The 23,010-nt window shown below is 28.5% G+C and overlaps 2 protein-coding genes and 3 long non-coding RNA genes across 14 annotated transcripts in view; 2 read left to right on the top strand and 3 right to left on the bottom strand.

The window, feature by feature from the left end:
• Positions 1-783: 783 nt before the first annotated feature.
• LOC100863097 (intraflagellar transport protein 74 homolog) lies at positions 784-4,064 on the bottom strand. 2 transcript variants are annotated; one of them, XM_003692411.4, is made up of 3 exons: positions 3,972-4,064; positions 2,811-3,306; positions 784-2,667 (listed from the first exon to the last, which is right to left on the bottom strand). In XM_003692411.4, exons 2-3 carry the CDS (start codon positions 3,146-3,148, stop codon positions 1,143-1,145), a joined length of 1,863 nt encoding a protein of 620 aa, XP_003692459.2. In that variant the 5' UTR covers positions 3,149-3,306; positions 3,972-4,064; the 3' UTR covers positions 784-1,142. The 2 variants fall into 2 exon arrangements, with proteins under 2 accessions (XP_003692459.2, XP_086767203.1); XM_086911077.1 differs by having other exon boundaries at positions 3,464-4,060.
• A 261-nt stretch (positions 4,065-4,325) lies between these two features.
• The window catches only part of LOC100871605 (SLIT-ROBO Rho GTPase-activating protein 1), a 38,623-nt gene continuing 19,938 nt past the window's right edge, over positions 4,326-23,010 (top strand). For 2 of the 7 annotated variants that reach the window (XM_086911068.1, XM_086911070.1), the window contains exon 1: positions 13,373-14,763. In XM_086911068.1, coding sequence (XP_086767194.1) covers positions 14,688-14,763 — 76 coding nt within the window. In that variant the 5' untranslated portion in view covers positions 13,373-14,687. Of the gene's footprint in view, positions 5,593-13,372; positions 14,764-20,158; positions 20,320-21,615; positions 21,835-23,010 lie in introns of those variants that run through there. The other 5 variants (XM_086911067.1, XM_086911072.1, XM_086911069.1 and 2 more) reach the window with 5 other exon arrangements.
• On the bottom strand, positions 6,710-12,003 carry LOC147657272 (uncharacterized). The gene is made up of 2 exons (XR_015292917.1): positions 11,437-12,003; positions 6,710-7,773 (listed from the first exon to the last, which is right to left on the bottom strand). It is a non-coding gene; the product is annotated as an uncharacterized LOC147657272 (long non-coding RNA).
• Positions 11,984-13,890, top strand: LOC147657271 (uncharacterized). Of its 3 annotated transcripts, XR_015292914.1 has the most exons (3): positions 12,207-12,400; positions 12,533-12,648; positions 13,762-13,890. It is a non-coding gene; the product is annotated as an uncharacterized LOC147657271 (long non-coding RNA). The 3 variants fall into 3 exon arrangements; XR_015292913.1 differs by lacking the exon at positions 13,762-13,890 and having other exon boundaries at positions 11,984-12,309; positions 12,533-12,904; XR_015292912.1 differs by lacking the exon at positions 13,762-13,890 and having other exon boundaries at positions 12,128-12,400; positions 12,533-12,904.
• LOC116414129 (uncharacterized) lies at positions 21,390-22,508 on the bottom strand. The gene is made up of 2 exons (XR_004224591.2): positions 21,847-22,508; positions 21,390-21,753 (listed from the first exon to the last, which is right to left on the bottom strand). It is a non-coding gene; the product is annotated as an uncharacterized LOC116414129 (long non-coding RNA).

Below are 23,010 nucleotides of genomic sequence, written 5' to 3'. Positions count from 1 at the left end.
ATAATTTAATATAAGAAGATATAATTTATAAGTGTCTTATGTATGGTAAATTATATGTTAAAATAGATTTTATAAGATAGTTTATAAAATATTTAATGAACTAAATTTGTAGTATAAAAATTTAGAATGTAAGTAAGGTAATCATACTACTTGTATTTTAGTATATTTTTTATATTAATAATGTATTAATAATAATTTGCTGTGTTGTGTGCTATATGTTTTTTTCGAATATTTATCAAATATCTAATATGATAATATATATCACGATATAATTTTTTTGCATATTTATTATCATTATATTTGCGTGTCGTGTGTGTGTGTATTATTTTTAATATTATATTATATTTATTAATAATTAAAATTGTAATCAATAATTTTGTTCTCAGAAATCATGATTTCAATTAAAATTCATAATATCCATCTTAATAATCATATTTTTGTAATTGGTATAAACAATTTTAATGAAAAATTAATTTTTCCTTGAAATATTCAATTATACCGAATAAAATTTTAAACCTCAAAAGCATATTGATTTATATTTGAGTTATTGTCATTTTTATATTACCTTTCCTTATGTTACATTTTAGGTAAGTATTACAAATAATTTAAAATATATATGTCAAATACTCTATACTAATATTAAATTTTATAAAACTGCATCATACAAAAATATCAATTTTTAAGAAAAATTTTATTATATTTAATTTGTTACTTAAATATAGTATAGTTTTAAAATTATATATTATTGAATTTTTATTTTATTTTATAATCATTCAAAAAATATATATATATATATCATTATTTATTAGATCACAATATAATCAATACAACAAAAGAATAGAACTCAATAAAATTTATTCTTTTCGAAATAACTTTATTTATTTCGAATTGTTTTGGTTATATGAAAATTGTATATACACATTTTTTCGAATTTAACAAAATAATTTCATAAAATTTAATGCAATTAATAATATAAAAAAATGATAACATTCACAATTACTTTTATAAATAAATTAATGTTTTTTATATTTAATTTCTAAATATTATACAACATTGTATTGAAAAATCAATAAATCAAATTATTTTGATTAGCTTTTCTAATATTGATAAAATAAAAACAAACAAAGTTATAAAGAATTTAATTAATAAATAGTTTTTAGACTTTCTTTTAACATAGAATTGTAAACATTTATTGTATTAAAAGTTTCTTTTTTTACTGGACCATAATTACCACGTTCTTTTTCTTTGGTAATAAATTCTTCAATATTTTTATGCTCTTTCTGCAATTTTTCTACAGTATTTTCCAATGCACTAACTTGAATATATATATCATTATTTTCTAAACGTTGTTTTATTTCATTATATTCTGATTGAATTGTTTTAATCTCTTCCTCATATTTTTCTTGTTCATGTTTCAATTGTTCACATTCTGCTATTAATTGTTCTTGTTTTAGTGTTAATTTAGTTTTCAAAGTATCTAAATCTTCTATAATTATTGATTTATTTTCTTTATCATTCATTTTTTCATTAAATTCAGCAAATTCTGCTTTAAGTTTTTCTTCTAACATTTGCATTTTATTAAAAATTTGCTGCAACTTTAAATTTTCTTTTGTTAATTTTTCAAAATTACAATCCTTGTTAATATATTCATATTCATTGACAGATGGTAAACTATTAAGAATTGCCATTTCATCATTTCCTATAAAATCAATATCAATATTTAACATATTCGAAATATTTTCCAAATATTCAACTATTGTATTCTCTAATTTATGCAATTTTTTAGTTTCATCTTCTTTATTTTGATCAAAAGAACTCATAAATTGCTCTATGGTTTCTTCTCGTTTACGAAGCTCCTTATATTTAATTTGTTTTTCAGATTGAGTATCTTCTATATCTGCTTCTAATTGTTCAAGTTTTTGTTCTGTTTCTTGAATTTGTTTCTTTTTCTCAGTCAATTGAGCTTCAGCAGCTGCAATATCCATATTATCTTGCTTAATTTTCTGTAATAATTTTTCTTTTTCTTCTTCTGGTGAAATTCTTTGTTTTTCTTCTTCTTTTAATTTATCTCTTTTTTCTTCCATTTCTATTATTTTAAGATGTAATTTAACTGCTTCCTGTTTCAAAGGAGATAATGTTATTTCTTCTTCTAAATAAACTTGTTCTTTGTATAATTCATCCAATTTTTGTTGCAGTTCATTTGCTTTTTCTTCCACTCTTATTTTTTCTTTTAATAATTCTTCATATTTTTTTTTTGTATCAAAATCCATACTGTCTATAAGTCGTTCTGTTCTTTTCTTTTCATCTTCTAACTGTTTTTGTATTTTTGTTAGCTTTTGTTCTAATTGTTTTCTTTCTTCAAACATATTTTCAATTCTTGATAAAATTTCTTCATTTTTTCTAGCAAGTTTTTCAGTTTCTTCTTCAATGATTTCTTTTCCAATATCAGATGTCATTTTATCTACAATGATATTATAGTCAGCTAGCTGCCCTTGCAAAGCTGTTAATTCCATAGCCAAATCTTTGGCTCTCTTATCATAATGCAGATAAGTAGCTCTTTCTTTATTTTGATCTTCAATATCTTTCATAATAACAGCAATTTCTTGATTTAATTCTCTAATTTTTAATTGCATAAGTCCATTGTAATATCTTTTATCTTGAATTTGCCTAAAAATAGAAAATTTTACATTAAAAAATAATAAAAGAAAAAATTAATATTATCATAATAATATTGATATATTTTAATTTAATTAGATTAAATAATTAACTTTAAAAAAAGTATTATTAAATATAAAAGAAGAAATTTATACCTAGTCATTGACAAATTTCTACCGGTTCCAGGTCTAAGACCTGCCACTCCATGTTGAGTGATTGGCCTTTCCAAAATATTTATATTCATTTGACCAGACAAGGGAAATGCAATATTATGCGCTCCAGAATTACTTGAATTAATTGTATTTAGATGTGAATTACCAGTTGATATTTGATTGAGTGCAGCAAAGGATGATGGTGGTCTTGCCAATACATTTTGACCAGGTGTGCCTGGACGAGTATTCCCAGAAAACTCTACTGATTCATTCTTTGTTCCTTTGTAAAACCTTTCAAATTTATTTTGTAATACAGCAGTACTAGTTTGTGGTCTTTGCATTATATTGATCTATTTAAAATACTTTTTGTCTTTATTGAAAATATTTTTGGTATGAACTAATAGTTTGTAGATATTTAATTAGTTGATGTTGTTCAGTTAAAGTACATTATGATCCGTTTGTTTTCTACTTGGTTGTCATAGGAACCAATTCATAGAATCTATATAATTCCAAATTAATTTACTTATAAAATTTATTTATAATTTATATATAATTATACGAAAAAAATATAATTTTAAATGATATTATAAAATTACATTATAAAGAGAACTTTATAATAAAAAATGTAAAAAATCAAGACACAGAACAGACTTAACTTTATGTCCAATGAAAAAGTTTAAAATATCAATTGCGCAAAAAATCAAAATACTTGATATATTCTCTACGATTTACAACGATGAATTATATTCAATCACAAAAATTATTGAAATAATTTTTTTAACATATCCTTTTATAAATATTCTTATATATTATATTAGGATTATATCTATAAATATTTCGACTTCTATAAAAAGTAAACAAACTCATGTTGAATCGAATTGAATTATTCATAAATTAAAGATTTTGTTTATATTTTTTTTTATAAAATAAAAATAATATAATAGATTTGATTTTTTTCATAAAAATTTAATAATATTAATAATATTTAACACTTATTAATAAATTTAATAATATTAAACTTTAATTATTAAATTCATTTATATATATATTGCATTATAAATGTTAGTATTTATTACAAATAATAAAAACATTAACAATTTAAAATTTTTAAGAATTTTAATCAATAAATTAGTAATCGAACGAGACAATAAAGTTATCTTTTACATGCATAAATTTTGCAAAAATTTTTTATAAACAAAAAATCAAATAATAGGATAAAGACGTGACAAATGGATAAAAATATTGAAATAAGTGCCATCTTCAGAATATCAAATGAAACAGGAAATGCATATATAAAAAGAACAGGAAATACGAGAGAAAAAGAAAATATAAAAAGAATTGACAAACAGCGTTATCTATTAAAGTTCAAAAATATTTCTTTATATCTCTGAAATTCAAAAAACAGAGTAATTGAGAGTTAATGCCATTTCAATGTTTTTAGAAAACTTTTAAAAAAAGATGAAATCCAAAAGATGGCGTTGATTGTCAATTCTTATTCTATTTCTGTCATTCTTCTATTAGCTTTTATTTTATTTGCAACACTAGAGATAATTTCAATATATTTATTTTTTTCTCATTACTTGCTCTATATTTGTTCTTGGCATGATTATAGATAGTAGCAAATGTCAGACATTTTCATTATTTTTTTCTTAAAATTACAATGTAATCTCAATCTTTAATGTAAAAATATATATTCTTTACAATATATTTCTAAGATAGCAACTTGACAAAATATAATACAATATATAAATTTTACGAATATTTTAACATGAGGCATCATTTAATGACAAAAAAATATTTTTTTTTTTTATTTGAAATTTTATATAAATGAAATTTAATTTCACTTTTAACCATTATTAATGTTGCAATCTCATTCCAAATCGTGCCTTTTGAAAATATTTGTAATTTTTAAAAAATAATTCGCTTTATTTAATATATTAATTTATTTTAATTAGTTATTTTTCCTTATTTTATATTTTATCTATATTTTTTTTATTTTGTCGTTATTGATCTTTATTCAAATAATTGATGAAGTGAAAATTCAAATTTTTAGTTTAATGAAAGAATGGAAGATGGCAGTAGGTTGTCGTTATCTCGAATTAAGTAGTTGCTAAGCAACAAAAGTGACGCGGTGTGTTAGCCAAGTGGCAAAGCACGATGGTGACGGCGACGACGATGGTGACGGCGGTAGCGACGCCGGTCCCCCCAAACTCGAATTAATATACGGGAGTCCAAGAATATCTTCAGTGTGCCTCGGGATAGCCAGAAACCAATCGGCGTTACCACAGTAACCCGCGTCGCAGCTAAGTTCCCCGTGGCATCGCGATTCGTCCCGTCGACATATAAACGTCCGCCACTCACTCATTTTATACACGTTCGTTCACATTGGCATTTCTTCTCAACTTGCCTTTTCTTTTTCCTTTTCCTTCTCCTTTCTTTGCTCAATAGGCCATAGTTGTATGCACGGCTGGCCACATGTACCTAGTGATAATACATCTAGTGCAGATCATAGAAAGGTATCAACGCTGCCCGATAAACCGGTTTTACCGCAACCAAGCGGTGACCTCCTCGTGCTCGAGAATGTTTTAAACTGTGACAAATATTTTGTGCTCACGTTCATAGAAACTGTTGGCTCGTACATACGTGAACACGAAATAACAACTCCGAAGTTGTTTTGAAATTGAGACGCCGTTACTACACTTCGACATGGACGAAGAAGAAATTGACGGCGTGAAGTCGCCCATCAAAAGGCTTGGCTCCACGCGGAAGCTGCTTGTCTTTAACAGTAAGTTGTAACCACGCATTTTTTATTTTTTTCTCTTTCTATTTCATTTTCTTTTATTTCTTATGTATTGCTCATTTATATATTTATTTCTTTTTATTTGTAAAGAAAATTAAATTTTTAAATTAGTATATCTTTTATCAATCGTAAATAAGTAATTGTTTATTACAATGAACAAAATTCTTATTTTTATTATTATTAATAATATTAATATTAAACTAAAAAATTAAAAATAATTTTTTAAATGATTTTTTATCAATGAAATTTCTTATTTATATAAGATTTAATTTATAAAATTATTAAAATTTATTTTGAGACGCTATTGTTATCATATCCTTTAATAAAAATATAGATTTAACTTCTTGGTTTAAAATTTATTCGTTGCATATTTAAAATCGAAAAATTAATTTCAATAAAATTCGTTTCATCGTCTATTGGGATATTGCAACTCGATTAACTGAAAAGATGCAATTTGTTTCATTCATCCATCGATAAAACAGTGAATATTATTTTTTTTCTTTTTTTTTTTTTTTTTTTTTGTTTTCTTTAATACGGAAAACATTTTTTTAACATTTGATGTGTTAGGAATGTATATAAAAAATATAACAACTGTATAGTTAGCAGAGGTTTGAAAATCTCATAATATACAACTGACGATACATTTTAAAGAATGACGCGTTGTGTCGATGTTTTTATGGTGAAAATACTGCATTTATTTATGTATTTTTTTGATCTGCGATATTTTTATAAAAAAAAAAAATTCTTATATATTTTATCCATTACAGCATTGCTCAATTATTCGTGTAATATCGATGATAAATATTCAAAAATGAAAGAATTATACTTTCGTATCTACTATAATAAAATGATCATAAAAGTTATGAAAACTGAAGGAAAAATTTTTATTTTAAAAATATTAAGTTTTATAATATCGCGATATTGTCATTATCAATTTGAAAACTATTGCATAATCAAGTGGAGATTATTATATTCTTTGTGAATGTATTTTCGAAAATTGCGATTTCAATTGCGATATCAATGTATTATTATACTAATATACATTTATATTAGTGATTAATTTTTTAACACGGTACGTAATAATTATAAAAAAATTATGTTCTTAACATTCTTAAGAGAAATCATCTCAATTTTAATCATTTTAATTATAATATTTTGTTACAACAACATATAATTTATTAGTAATCAAGTTTATAATTTATCTTTTCTTAACATTATACATATATATTTATTATAATATTCAAATTCTTATAATAAATTTTAATTAATTAATTATTAATATATATAATAACTTTACTAAAGAAAATCTTTGCAAATATTTGAAAGTTTTGAAATGAAGGAAACAATGTTTCACTTGATCAATGAACGATCGTTATTCGATGGAGTAAATGAGGTGCTTGCACGTCTCTCGATTGAAATGTTGGCGCGTCGCATTTGAAATTGCTTCGTCTGCATATTAAAAGTCGTGAGAAGTAACAGGGATAGGTTTCACGGTATTCCTTCACATTCTATATTCATGCAAAAATTCTTATTTATTGAATTAAACATATCTCATTTTTCCATATAAATATGTAATTCATTATTCTTCTAATATAATACGTATAATATATTTGTGCAGTTTTATTAAATCAAAAATTAAATTTCATTAAATAAAATATTTTTAATTATATAAATATATCTCTGATTTAATATCGTGAACAAAATAACAAAATACTTTTATAATTTTTAAAATTATTTAATTTCGTATCAATGTATCGTAAAACATATCGTATGTATCATAACCTATTTGATCGGAAGTTCTTCAAAAAAATATACATCGGATGCCCATCCCTGTTTCCGTTTACAAACTTTCAAGGTTGTTTTTATTTTATTTTAACACGTATTCCATCTCCATCCCCTCTATTTTCCTCCCACTATGTATATAATACCTCCCCCGTTGAACACGTTCACATAGTACACTTTCAGATGCGAACGTCTATATATTCTTTCATACCGTGTAACGCATGCGCACATTCTCATTGTTCGCCGCAACTCCTTCCATACGGTCATGCGTGACTGCGTCGACCGTTTCCTCTATGCATTTTGATTTTTGTGTTTATATCCGTATGCTTGCAACATTGGATGTTTTAAAATCGATTTTAGTTGTCCATCGTTATATAGAGTTTTCTAGTAAAATTAGTTGATAAAATGATATTTGCAGATTATATTTATTTGCTGAATAAAATTTTAAGATTTTATAAATAAAATACACGTAAAAATAAGATTTATCTAATAACTTGATATATGTATATGTATATCGTTTTGATTAATTGTTACTAATTGGCATATAATTTATTCATGTAAAAGAGATAATGAAAATAATAATTGCTCAGAAATTATTATCAATGTTTGTCATTTTATGACAATATCTTTAGACATTTACATTTGTATAATTACATTTTTTTAAATATATTTACATTAATTTATATAAGTTATAAAAAAAAGCAGATATCAATACTTAATAAATAAAAATTTATGATATAAATTTAAATATTTAAAATAATTTTTTTTATATAAATTTAATAAAAATATCATGTACTGAAAAAAAATATATGATATAAATTGACCAGAAAAAAAAAATCTGAATAAAAAAAAAAAAGATATTTCCTGTTTTGTGCGACAGATGTTTTTACGAACAGATCATTTTTAGAATGTCAAAGAAGAGTATCTATTTCACTTGGTGAAAGATATATGTATCTTCTTTCACACGGATATTATTGCAATGACGCATTTTATTTAACTTTTATTTAACTTTTTTAAAAACTGTGTATTCTTAACAATTAATAACAATCACACAAGTAAAAATATTTATTTTATGTACATTTGTTATTGGTCAACGCGAAAAGAACAAGAAAAAGATAGTTTGAAAAATAAAAATATAAAAAAAAAAAAATCTTGTCAAAAAGGAATTATTTCACTAATTTTATTTTCAATAATTTTAATTGATACTTTTTATTTTAATTTTCTATAAATATCACGAACTCTGGTTTGAACCTTCTAAGCTGCTGGTCGTTTAGAACACACGGCCGACAAAAAAAAATTACAGAGTTTAATTTTTTTACGTGCATACATGTGTAACAAGGCCATTCATTTTAGTTCAGCTCATTGACGACAAAGTTCCGCCAGGGTAAAGAGAAGGAATTACAAGGAAATAATACATCTTCCTAATGTCATCTATATCATTGTTAGATTAATCGTGGCATAAATTTTCATCTGGATACATGATGTTAATTATCGAAGTGAACCTTTAATTGAGATAAATTACTGAAAAAAAAAATTGAATAATCTCATCGTGACAACGATTGAATGTCGTGTAACATAAAATACTATATGGATACGTTTACAATTTTTTTTTTTTTTTTTTTTTCAAAAAAGCAATTATGTATTGACATTAAAAATACAGTTCATTCGATAGATTTTAAACCTGCAGGGGAAAATGTCACGAGTTATTCAGAAACACCAATAGAGTTCGTTAACGAAGTAGCAAGGCAAATGCAATGGGGTTATACTACTGACATTTAATATCGTATAAGAAATAGTATATATACATATATATAAAATATATATATCAAATTAATCATTATCATTTATCAGATTGATAAGATGATTTCATATTTTTGATATCGAAAAAAAAAAAGAATTTAAAAAAAATTTTATCGGTAAAAAATTATAAAAGAATATAAAATAAGTAATATTAAAAGAGTCAATCGAATTTTTAAAAGTAGAATTGTTTGAGAATATGTACGATTAAATTTATTATAATAGTGTGCACAGATGTGTATATGATGATTTATACTTTTTTAAAAATTTAAAAAATAGAAAATCGTGTAAAAAAGAAATTCGTAAATAAATTTGAAAAAATTTGACGACGAGTTTTGGATATAGGTACTTGATAAGAAGGTCAAGCGGTATTGAATTTACGTGCTTATCTGGATGAAGGTCGCGAAACCCCGAACGATCTGTGGCTTTAAAATAGCGATACTACGTAACGATCACATGAATAGAGTTCACTTTTAGAATAGTGAACACGCTGAATGAACTTTGTCTACTATAATTATCTACCAATTCTGAGATGCTTCTTATTAAAATTAGTAGACCAATAATGAAAATTGTAGCTACTATATTCCTACTATAAAATATAATTATAAATATCAAATTGTATAGATATAATCAGTTAATTTAATTTACCATGAAATAAATGTTATAAAAGTAACTTGTGTTGTATGCAATTTTCATGGGAAATAATTTAAAATTTAAAAGAAGAAACGAGACATTGTCAACGATGCTTACCATAAGGTTAGCGGCATCAATGAAATGGCGCGGTATCTCATTGAACCACTTGGCCGACTCAGCCAATTGCGAGTATACTAAGTTCAGAGTGCATTTTTCATAAGTGCTTTTTATGACTTTACAGATTTAAATTTACGTGATTATATCTTGAAAACAAATATATATGAAAAATAACATGAATAAAATAATACCATTCAATTTATTTTATCGGTCATTTGAGAATAAATTTTAATTACGATAAAATAATTTAATGAAATAGATATTTTTTGAAATATAATATTCTTCTCGTATAAATGAAACTTATATGATCGTGCGGATATAATTTCCTTTTTATTTCTATATTTATGAATTTAAGAATAAAAATAAGTAAAAAAATAACTTCCCAATATAAGAATAATTTATTGATAGAAAGCAAATTATTCACTGAAAACTCATTTGAATATAATATATAAGATATGTATAAAATCGATTTGTGTAAAATTTTGCGAAAAGGAAATTCAATTATAATTTGGAAATTAAATAACAGATGACGCTGGTTGTTCTATATTACGTAAATTTCATTTTCACAGTAAAATGAAAACATAAAAAAAAATTAAATTTAGATAAAAATACTTTTTATTGCTACATATTGAATCTATTGAACTTGAACTTATTTTTATGAAATAAGACACATATATTCACTTGTTCAAAATTCAGAATTTAATAATTGAAATAACCTCTAAAATAATTTCATAAGAAAACCAAATAGTGAAATTATATTATATGCGTATAAAGTGTGATTTTTATGCTTGATATTTATCATTAATTGTATTATTTATTATCTTTTATAAAAGTTTGGAATGTTAAAAATTAAAAATAGATCGAAAAAAAAAAACAGTTTGAATATGTTTTCTTTGACCAAAGAATGAATGAAGTAAGGGAAGAAGAATGCAGAAAAACTAACAGTGGTAGCAATCTGATGATAAACTAACCCGATGGTAAGATGATCTGAGTGCCCTCGAAGTGGCCGATGAAAAGCAATTTGTTCATTTAGTGCCGAGAGTACATGACCCTATGAGCAAATAAGATCCACTTTTATATCAAGTGTAATCCTTCTCTACTGCACTCTTGAATTTATACTTTTTAAAAACGAACATTTGCCAATTTTACAACATCAAATCATAATATCAAATTATAATATTATTTTATCTTCGAAAACATATATGACTTTTGTAAAGATAGATCGCATTAAAGATTATAAAATTCATGACATGAAAAATAATTAAATCACTTTAATCATCATTTCATTCTGATAATTGAAGAGAATATTCTTTCAGAGCTTTAATTAATGAGTTAGTTTTTAATTATCGTAAAATTAATTATCGTATTGTAAAAAAAAAAAAAAAAAAAATGAACAAATAGGTTAGTTACGAATCTCGGTCGGTCAAGTGGCATGCATAATTGAAATATAACCTATCGAAAAGATTAAACATTTGTTGACTAAACAAAAACTACGATTACCTCTTTTGTTGCACAATAAGTGTGTATCGCGTGAAATAACCGCGGCAAAACTAAGAGTGATGCGTTTCCACGTGATGAGACAACGGGTAGGCAGAGACAGGACAAGCGGACGAGAACACGCGCGCAGAGAGTAACGTATATATACATACACGGTGGACACGTGCACTTCGTTTGATCAGAGTCACAGTCACGGTCACGCTTCGAGGGTTGGACGAGCCTATATAGAACACCACGGTGGGAGACCCGGTGTACAACGTATAACCATGCAGTTGGAGAGACGAGGAGAGAAACAAAAGCGGTGGCGCGAGTAACCACTCATTGATTCCCCTACCAGCGGCGCGGTCATCTCTTTTGCACCATTTTGCTTCACTTTATTGTCATTATTTTATCTCTTTCCCAACGTCTCTTTTCTGCTTGACTTCTCATTAACTCTCTTCCTCTTCAAATAATGGTTATCTCGTTCGTTTTTTAGCTGTCTCTGTCCCTCTCGTTTGTACGATATATGACGCTTTCCGCTCCACGCTTCTACAACGGTATTACGCGATTCAGTTGATTTCGAAACGGTGCATCGAGAGCGCGGAATTTCTCTCGTATATATAATCGGTTTCCTACAAACTCGTCCCCTTTTCCATTTACAAGTGAAACGCTTTCAATGTAGAAAGTTCTCGACGATTCTGCTTCGAGTATTCTTTTTTTGTTTTTTTTTTTTTTTTTTTCTTTTCTGCAGTTTCCTTTTACACCGGCCTCACGATTCGTTCTTCGTATCGCAGAATTGTCATATCTACTACTATGAGAATCGCAGTTTTGAGGACGTGCCAGTGCTTCACAATGGGGAAAGCAAAATGCGCCAAGAAATAAAATAATCACAATCAAGTGTTCCATTTTGACTTTTCTCCGCCATTTTGACTTTTCATAATCGAATTTTCTATAAGCAGCTTATGTTTTATACATATTATTATTCTTTGTAATATTTTAATCTTTCAATTTTCAATAATTTTGTAAAATATTGATATTATCTTTTCAAATTCGAAACTTATTTCTCATTACTTCCTCGCACTTTTTTTTTTTATATTTGTTTAAATCTCTGATAAATTAGATAATGAACAGGAGATATAACGTGCCAACATTCCGTGCCAACACAATGAACATTTTATCGTGACTGATCGTGTACGAAAATACGATAATCCACGTATTGTCAACAATTAGAAACATGTAAGCTATATTATCATGCGATACTCAATCAAAATAGTACACGTATTACACGAGAAGTTAAGCTAATAAATGTAAATTAATAATAACTTTCTTACGCATAATAAAAATCAACAATGAAATAATGAACAATAATATATGCAATAATGCGTGCAATTTTTATTTCATCGAAGAAGTCTTTAAAAACCTTAAAAAAATCTTTATGACTTTAAGTTTTATTTTTTTATTATTACATAAAAAAAAAAAAGAAATAAGAAAATTCAATTTTGATCGAATTTTCGTATTTTCGAAACACGACGGTGGAGATCGTTGCGCGGTCTGCCTAAAGTCATCGGCCAAGGTATATATATGAGAGAATCTTCTGCGCGTTCCCGGAGTATGCAGGGGGTGGCGAGTCGACAGATCGAGAGAGAAAGAGAGAAAGCGCTAGTGGAACCGGTGTGTATATGATGTGATGTGCTGCTGCTGCGGCTCTTCAGTGTGAGAACGAGGGAGATAGAGAGAAAGAGAGAGAGACAGAGCAATGATAACCGACGAAGAGATGGAGGAAAGAGTGAGCGCGCAGAGCGAACGCGAGAGAAGCACCGGTACGGAACTGAGTGACAGAGAAAGGAACAGAGGGATAGAAAAAGAGGAATGGACAAAGAGAGAATGAGTGTGAAGGGAGGGAGGTGGCGTGCGCGCGCGAGAGAGATAGAAAATCCGGTTGCCTGGCGACGAGCCATCTAGTTCGATCCCAGCCAGCCGACCAGCCACCCTCTGGGCGCAGGAGCAACGAGAAAAGGCGACTACCTTTTGCCTTCGTTTTGCCTTTTTCTTGTCATTCTTAACTTTCTTCAATCGCGCCTTTGTTTCCCTGCCCTAGTACATAACGGACAATTTTCTTGTTCGACCCTTGTTCTTTTTTGTATTAACAAAATAACGTAGTTAGTGTACGAACAAACGAATATCGGTGATAGATTTCGATTAGTCCGGGAAGAGAAAAGTGCACACGTTTCAAGGCCGAAACGAGCGGTCGGTTGGTCGATCGGTCGAGTGCGTTGCGTGTAAGCGCGTGTGTGATGTGTTGAATGGTGGAAAGATCGTTTTGAATAGTGTTTCGTTTTGTCACGAAAGGATGAGAATGGTTCTTGAAGTGGAGGATCATCGTGGAGGGAGCCAGATGTAAAGGGAAGGAATCAAGAAACGGAAGAAGAAAGAGTGGTCCATTATCGGAGACAAAGTAAACGAACGAATCAAAGAAAGACACATAGAGACACGGTGTGTGCACATATATTATATAGTGTATGCGTGAATACACGCGCACCCATGTTCGAAGAAATAAAAAGGATTCGAATGATATTTCGAGATTATGTGAAATTGATAATAAGATGATTCAAGGTTTTTACCATGAGATGGGGATCAATCAAATTTGCAATATTGTTCTTCGAGGGAACATTACAATAATGCGGAAATATCTTTGCTCGAAATGAAAATGTGCACATTTTTCAAGCTGTTCGGGCATTACGATAATTCGAATCCATGCCGATTAATCGAATCGTGAATCGAATTGATTCTACAATTGATAAATTAAATTGTTCCGGTAATGGTGATACATCACCAGAGGAACTTTCTACGAAGAAGTGCGAGGATCTTATCGGAGAAATAATCTTAGAAGAATCTTTATGCGTTTGATCGAATCAAGTTCCGCTCCAGATACCCGCCGAACGATAATATTAATCGATAATCAACGAAGAACTCGATCTTACAATAATTAGTACACGTTCTAGAAATATTTTTTAAAAAAGAACAGAGGCAGAAGGTGGCCCATTGAAAGAACTTGCCAACTATAACGGATCTCGTGTCTTTTTTCATCCTGTTTCCCATCTTTCTTCGTCACTCTTGTATACTCTCCCTCTATCCTTTTTACTCTGTCCCTTCCTTTTCCTCTTTCTCTCTCTCTCTCTCTCTCTCTCTCTCTCTCTCTCTCTCTCTTTCTCGCTCTTGCTCTCGCTCGTTACAGCCGATCAACGCGAATCGAGACCTACGCATAGTCCAGCAATATGTTCCAGTGCATTATTCAGCAGAGGAACGGATGGATTCATCCTTATAACCCCGACACTAAGGACGTCCTTCCAGGTATGGTTCATTAGATTCAAATGCGTTCGCTTTTTTTTTTTTTCTAGAAGTAGCTGGAGATGAAAGCATCACGCGTTAAACATAATAGTATAATCTATATACCTTTTCTTCAATAATAATTCGACAAAGCAGAGAAGTAGTCGTTTAATCTAACCTAAAACCTGTAGCTAGTTATTCATTATTCTTTTGCGTATTAATTAAATTGTTGTTTATGTTCAAATAATCATTGTATCTCAAATATTCTATAGGATGCCATCATTCCTCTTCACTGTATTCGTGTAATCTCTAACATATTAATTAGATTTACATCGATCCCATTTTTGTTTCGTAGACATTGTACATTTTGGATATTTTTCGTGCATTATATCATGTCTTTCATTCCACAATTTTGCTATGATACAAATTCACACAATGTGTGCGTTATACAATACATATTGGAAATTCTAGATAGGCGAGGACATCTAATGCCGGTGTAGAGTTGTGCGAACATTCGTTTAAATGTATAGAATTTCTCGTCAAGTTACCTTAGAAAATGCGATGCAATGTTGAGTTATAAAAAAAATGATCTTGGAGGTTATTGGATCAGTCATCGCCAAAATAAAATATCAATGAATAGAGGAATTTGATTATTGATATTTATAATGATTATTATATAATTCAGAATATACATATACAATATTTGTTAGAGCTAGAAATTCTAATTATTCGATTATAAAAACGAATATAAAATGTTAAATGTAGAGGCAAATATTATTATTTTTTTTTTTAATCTTTTGAAAATATGGATAATTAATTTTTTTAAATTTCACGTCTTTCATAATCTTACGACTTAATAACGGAAGTCGAGTTATTAAATTATAAAATTACCTGAAATCTTCGAGTATAATTAAATTTTAGAATCAAAAGAGTAGTTTGATCGTAAGTAATCGCATTTAGCAGGGGTAATTACGACTTTCATTTCGAGCTTTGTCTCCGTCGTTTCTTCTGAAGTGATTAGGAGGAACATCAAGATGTGTTCTCATGGTCGTTTCGCGCTCCTGCTATTTCTTTCTTTCTACTTACGTATCTGCCTCTTCTTAGAGTTGAATGCACCGCAAATGGTATTCTTGATTCTTTGTACCAGTGTACGTTTTTTTTTTTTTTGCGTCGATTGGATTCTCAGATTAAACGAGGTTTTCTATTCGTCATTATTTATCTCTTTCCTTACATGTTAATTGGAAAATGCCAATGCTGTGAAAGAGAAAAAGAGTGAGAGATAGATAGATAAATAGATAGGTAGATATGAGAGAGAGAGAAAGAGAGATTTGTTAACCATGTGAATGATATTGTTAAATACGTGACATATGTAAAGTTGATATGAAGCATTATTTCATCAAATTCATTATTTATTTATTAAAAATTACTATTTAAATATTTTATCTTTTTTACTTTATTTAATAGTACATGTTATTTTTACATTATAAAAATTTGTATTCATCATATTTAATTATCTAACAAAAGCTTATAATTTTTTTTTCTTTCTTTTTTTTTGAAATCAATATGTTATATTAAATATTTATTAAGATTGAAAGTGAATTATTATAATTATTATATTTATTATAATTATCTTATTGTGAATAATGAAGAAAACAATGATGAAAGGAAATTGAATCTTTCAGATGTAATTTAAAAATTATTACGATAATACAAAAAAGTGAATAAGCATTTTGGTATTTCGAGAATTAATGTTTTCTCGAATCATTTATATTTTTAAAAAATTATTTTACTCCTCAAAGCATTCATTCTTTCAAGTTGGAAATTAACGAAATTCTTTTATATCAAAGGTTTTTAATTCTCTATCTAACTTTTTGTTTTATCTAAAAAAATATTATCTAGAGGATTAATTAATTAATTATTGTATTACGACCGACTTAACACTATGAGTCACCCTTCAATTTAATAATCTGTATTCTATTGTACCAGCATGTTATCAAACTTCCTTTTATTAGGAAAACAATCTTTCCAATAGCATAATTAATAAAAAATTTTTATTATTTTCGATCGTTAACGATAAAATTAATTCTGAGAAATTGAATTTTTTTCTTAAATGCAATGATTTAAAAAAAGGAAAAAGGCACTTTTCTTTAAATCATTGGTGAGTGCAAAGGCGAGCATTGCACCAGAACAGAATTACGTCGTGTTCTTCGAATAAATTCGTTCCTACCATATGGCATACGAACTCTAGTAGCTAACTTCCGGTCGATCGTGTAAAGGTCCCCCATACCAACATCCCAACACAGAAAATCAAGGGGTTCCATATGGCTTCCTTGTTGGTCGGAACTTCTAATCTGTTTTTACGATTAAAGAATTATATGCACACACACACATATATATATATATATTTGAATGTTTTGAAACATAAATAATCGAAATTTTGAATAATAATTTTGAAAAAAAAATTAAATTATTTAAATGAAAATATTATTGATTTAAGATGATAGATGCACAGAGTTGAATTTGAATTTTTTTTAATTCTATCAATTCAATTTAAGTTTCTTTTTTTAAATAAATTACGTAGTTCTCTACATTATTATTTTTCATTACAAAACGTCGATATTTTTGCCGTCTCTTACATGATATTCTATAGTTTTTTTTTTTTTTTTTTTTTTTTATCTCTTTTTCTCTCCTCCTCTCTTGTCTCCTCTCTCAATTTCAATTTTTACACAATACAATAAAAAAGTAATAAAACATGCAAATTCGTTTTAAACGTTTCGCGGAAAATTTTCAGTAATATTGGAAATTCAGAAAAATAAAGATTTTTGAAATTTCTTTTTGGTCACACAGCATATTGTCAAGAAACGAGTTTTATTTGTATTTTAATAAAAGAAGATTTGATGATGAAATGAAAAATTAAAATGACTTGAAGAAAAATTATTTTTCACACAATGAAAATCAAAATTCATCATAATTGAAAATTTAATGATTATTTGTCCAAATATACACGTGCATTAAGTAATTGCCATATATATAAATGTATAAATTAAAAGATATACAATAATTTTTACATTTATTTCAATTTTCATTAATTTTAAGAAATTTTATCTTAGATATAGTTGTTTTTTTTTTTTTTAAGGATTTAGAATCAAATCAAATTTGATTCTTTCGTCAGAAGGAAGTTAAAAAGAAAATAATAAAAATTTTGATTTTCATGTATGTTTTGAAATTCTAGAATATACTATGATATAGAGACCATGCGTTTGAATTATTTATTATTAATTTAACTATTGGCCATAAAATTTGTCAAATTGATGGCCATTTCGTTAAAAATCGATTTGTACGTGTGTGTGTGTGTGTGTGTGTGTGTGTGTGTGTGTGTGTGTGTGTGTGTGTGTGTGTGTGTGTGTGTGTGTGTGTGTGTGTGTGTGTGTGTGTGTGTGTGTGTGTGTGTGTGTGTGTGTGTGTGTGTGTGTGTATTCTTAACCTACGTTTTAATGCATGGTTGCGATGATTCGTTTAAGAGGGCGTGCCGGTCGTAACATAAATCTTGATAATTGACGAGGCGAATCCTTGTGTGAAAGAGAGCTTAAGGATTAATTTTTATAGCAAGCACTGAGAGGCCTATCTTTTTCACCTGCTGTTACAGTAACAGCTCTTCGATTCACTACGTACACGTTACGTTATAATTACGTACATAAAGGAACCGGTATACGTTGAATTTGAGATAACGAAAAATGAACTGAACCGAGCACGACGCAATAGCCATTTGACGCTTCCCTTCAATTCGTGCAGGAAGGAAGTTGATAGAGAAACATTGCACTGCATATCAATTTATGTGCACGGCTTATGCGCGTGAAGATTTTTCTCCTTTCATCTTGTCTACAATCGTCGCGTTTTAATCTTATATCTTTATCTATTTTATTCCTTTTTTAAAGCTTACTGTGTTGATTATATTTCACATCTTATTCCTGAAAAATTAATATTATTTTTCCATTGCTTAAGGAGGAAGAAAATGATACAGATGAATGATACAGTTCAAAAAATAATACGACCACGATTCTGCTAAATTATTATTTTTTTGTGTTTTATTTTTTCGCCGGCTAACAGTGTAGTCGGATACAAAAAAAAAAAAAATTAATTCAATAAAGCTATCAACTGTTTGTATGCATGACGTGTTCATTCGTGTGAGACGGTATCGCGAACGATAACGTAATTGACAACTAACTTGTTAATTGTTGTCATTCATCCCTCTCCTCCCAAATTTGCTCGAACTGAATCACGCAGATATTTCGCCATTGTTCTGAATATTACTCAACGCCATCTGAATTCTCGAAATTGAACTCATTACAGGAGCCAAATCTTTTTTCTGATAGAATAGCATAAAAATATATATTTTAAAGAGATATATATTAGATATAAAAAATTAATTTTAAAAAAAATTATTTTTCTCTAATTATTTTTTGTAAACAAAAGCTTGTTTTTACGAGTTGCATTGATACCGATATCCTTCTTGATAAGATTTGTCTAGCCGCCATTATGTTTGTATTGTTACGAGACGCCAGACCAATGTTCACTTTATTAAACATTCATATCTATAAAATGTGAATTAAACTATGAATAAACTTGATTTATTTAAATTTAGATCGTGAAATATAGATCAAATATTCTGCTCTGAGTGTACAAATGTTTTGAATAGCGAAATATTCCTGAATGAAATATGAAAGATTAAAAATCAATAACATATTACAGTCCATTTAGTTACTTTTAATTTGTTGAACATAATAATGTATATAGCAAGGATATTTTTTCAATACTTGCAATACAATGAACAATAAAGAATGAATGATCTGTATAAAAACAATATTATTGTCATTATTTATAAATAGTGTTAGATATAGATAATCGATAATGGAATGTACTCATTCGTATTGCGTATTTAATAAATTTTTAAAATCAATTTTCTCGAGGAATCGAATAAAGAAATTTTATACCAAATTTTTTTCTTATTTTTTCAATACGAAATATTGTTTTATTTTATCTCTATGATTCTTTATTTCAATATAAATTTAAAATATTCTATTATATTAAAATTTTCGAAACTATAAAAATAAAAAAATTTAATAATAGATTCCGTAACATTGAATGTTACTATTTTTGTTTCCATAAATCACCTCTGAATCGTCACATTATTCAATAACAGTTTGAGATCACCGTATATCGTTGACTTAATGGCATTCGCGCAAGTGTAAACTCACACGAGTGAGCAAAGTTAAGACGGATATGTATACATACACGCATATAAACGACGGCAATACATACACGGTAGGCGTATAGAGGAAGGCGCGTGCGTGTAGGCCTCGCTGGTAATTGTGGTTAATTTAACGACAGTCAAAGCAACGACTGCCTGTCCTTACTGGTCAGTTCACGCGACCAAGTCCCACTCGACTGATCGACCAATGTGCAATACCCTCGTGGCTCGAAACTACACACGACCGTTATTTGCTAAACCGAATTATTAAACCTCGTCGCTAATTCTGTTTGTTTCATCGAATTTGCGAAATCATCGTACAAACTTTATCGGTAATTTCACTATAGACAATAATCTCAGCCGATTTAATAACGCCAGTTATCGACAGGAAACAATCTCGATCGAGTTTCATCTTGTGTACAGTCTCATTTTGTAAATTTCACTATCGTGCAGTGTGCTATATCCTGTGTGTATATATATACATATATATCGTTGTGTCGTCCCAGTCCCTCTATCGTAGAAAAAAAAAAACAGTCGACATTAGTTGGATAGGAGTCGGTCAATGTCGAAGCACGTGTTTATTATTTTTTTCGCAGGATATCCGGTAAACTTTTATGATTCGTGAACGGAGAGAAAGTATTTATATTTAATCGTGTAACGTTGTATTGCATACGATACGCTATAATCGAACGTATAACATAAACTCCCTTAAATTATTTCGATGTTAGATCGCGTTCACTGTGAATCCATATAACGAATGTATATTCAGTAATCAAAATAAAGTTGTTTTATGCGTTAAGTGAGATTGACTATTTCAATTGGTCATCAAGATGTGTTACTGTGACTGTGTGAAGCTTGACGAGAATTGATGTCGAATGATGTCTCGTTGTTAGAGACGCGTGACATTTACGAGGATTCCGCTTTTTCTAATAATATACCGCACACAGTGAACGGATCGAGAGTGAAAATTAATCTTATTCACACGAGTGTAAGACCGCGACCGCGACGTATTGTGGCTTTTTGTAGTTTCGTTTCGAAGCATGCTACCTTCTCGAAAGGAATATTATCGGCCGTTCAGTTTCGTTCTGAAATGAAACGGTAAACAACGGTGTGGTAGGAATAGAGTTTTTGAGGCACAGCTGTTGCTGAACTTTTCTCATCCGTTGCATAAAAGTCCACTGAGTCATCGAAAGATATGTTTATATTTCGAACGAACAGCATCGTGTTACCGGTCGTGAAACTACTGTTACGATAAAATCAAACGTGGTGGTGTTAAAAACTTCCCAGTTGTTGGTTAAGAGTAGAAACGATTAATTATGGAGGAGAACCAGTAAATTGAACACAGGTTGAGAAATTTTTTAAAATAATTGTCGGAAACGGAACAATTAATTAATCACATATATTATAAATATTAATGATTCATAACATTTATTTTCCAGTTTGGCAAGTTTTAAGCGGCGTATTGGTTTTTTTTTTTTTTTTTTTTGTATTCACAATAGGATTTCTCTTAAAAACTGTAAACAATATCAATCTTTATTGTATATTGTATTATATCTCTCTATCTTTTCTATATTTTCTTTTTCTCAATATGGAATTTCGGAATCATGAACAATATGGCACGCTTATAGATTCGATCCGGACATAACCTACATAATATTTCTTGCATCGTTTTATCACTATCGTCCGTCGGAAGAAAAATCGTCGATTTCTCAAGTTCGTGTATACTTTCTCGTTAGAAACAGGACTTTAAACGAGTTTAGGATGACCTAGATCAATAGATGGACATCGTAAGTCTATAGGACCGAGGATTCGAGTCGATTCGAAACGTCGAGCGAAACGGTATAGCTGTAAGTACTTACATCTCAATTTAAGGGCAATTGTGCTAACAGTCCGACGCTCTCAATCAATTGTGGGCGTTCGCTTCGTTAACAAACGAACGAACGAACGAACAAACTCACGGCCAAACTCTATATTTTATTCTGTGTATCTTCTCCATTGTCAGACGTACGACTTCCTTTTCCGGTCTTGGTTTTTTTACGGCCGTATTATTGAAATTGCACCGTTTAATCGTTATTTCTTATGTGCTAATGATAAATACGCCATCTCGTAAAAAGTCGATTAATCAATAATCTCGAGATATTAATTGTTTTGTTGCGTCGTAACGGACGTAACAATGATTGTATGATGATTAATTAATTAATAGTAAGAAACAAAAATTTTGATAAATTTCATAAGATAATACCTTTTTATAAAAATTTATTTATTTAAACAGAAAATACGGTTCATATTGAATCGTATTAAATCAATCAGAGGAGGTAAAAAAAAAAAAAAATTAACTTTAAATTGCATTTTATTTATTTTCCGTTGCTCTAAATTTCATACTTATTCGATTGTTATTTATTGCTCGCTTCAAATAATTCGATTAAACAATCATGTTGACAAAATTACACGGATTGAATGATCGTGTTTTTACTCGTCAAATTTATTCTGTGCTGACGTGTGCACAGTGATTGTAGAAACTAGACCGGATTATGACCGTTTCCTAAAGGAAGATGGTAAAAATTGATAGAACCATTTTATGCTTGAACTGGATTCACTCGTATATCTAATCGAATTTTTTTCTTTTTTAAACGCATCAGTGCATCCGCACTTTCCTTTTTTCTCTTTTAAATTGTAATCTCATAGATTGACGCATGTGTACAAAGAAGGAAAATGTTTGAAATTCGAACTTTGAATAGAATTTATCTTCTTATTGTATCTATTTAAAGAACGATAACATCATTTTATTATCATAAAGCATACATTTGGGGGAATGCGCATCTTAAGGAACAGAAAATATTGAAACAAATTAGTATGTATTTATACGTTTACTCGTGCATTTAATTTAAAAATATATAAAATTGTTTGAACGAATTACGATTATTAAATTTACTTTGTTTAAAGTTTTTCTATAAATTCTATAAAATATAAGATATTCAAACGTAGTGGGAAATTATGAATATTATTAATTTTATTAATAAAAT

Source organism: Apis florea, unplaced genomic scaffold (genome assembly GCF_048593485.1).
Source record: "Apis florea isolate Af1SG1 unplaced genomic scaffold, ASM4859348v1 contig_3203_pilon, whole genome shotgun sequence".
Taxonomy (NCBI): Eukaryota; Metazoa; Arthropoda; class Insecta; order Hymenoptera; family Apidae; genus Apis; species Apis florea.
Note: the sequence above shows the minus strand (reverse complement) of the source record. Positions and strands in the feature narration are given on the sequence as shown.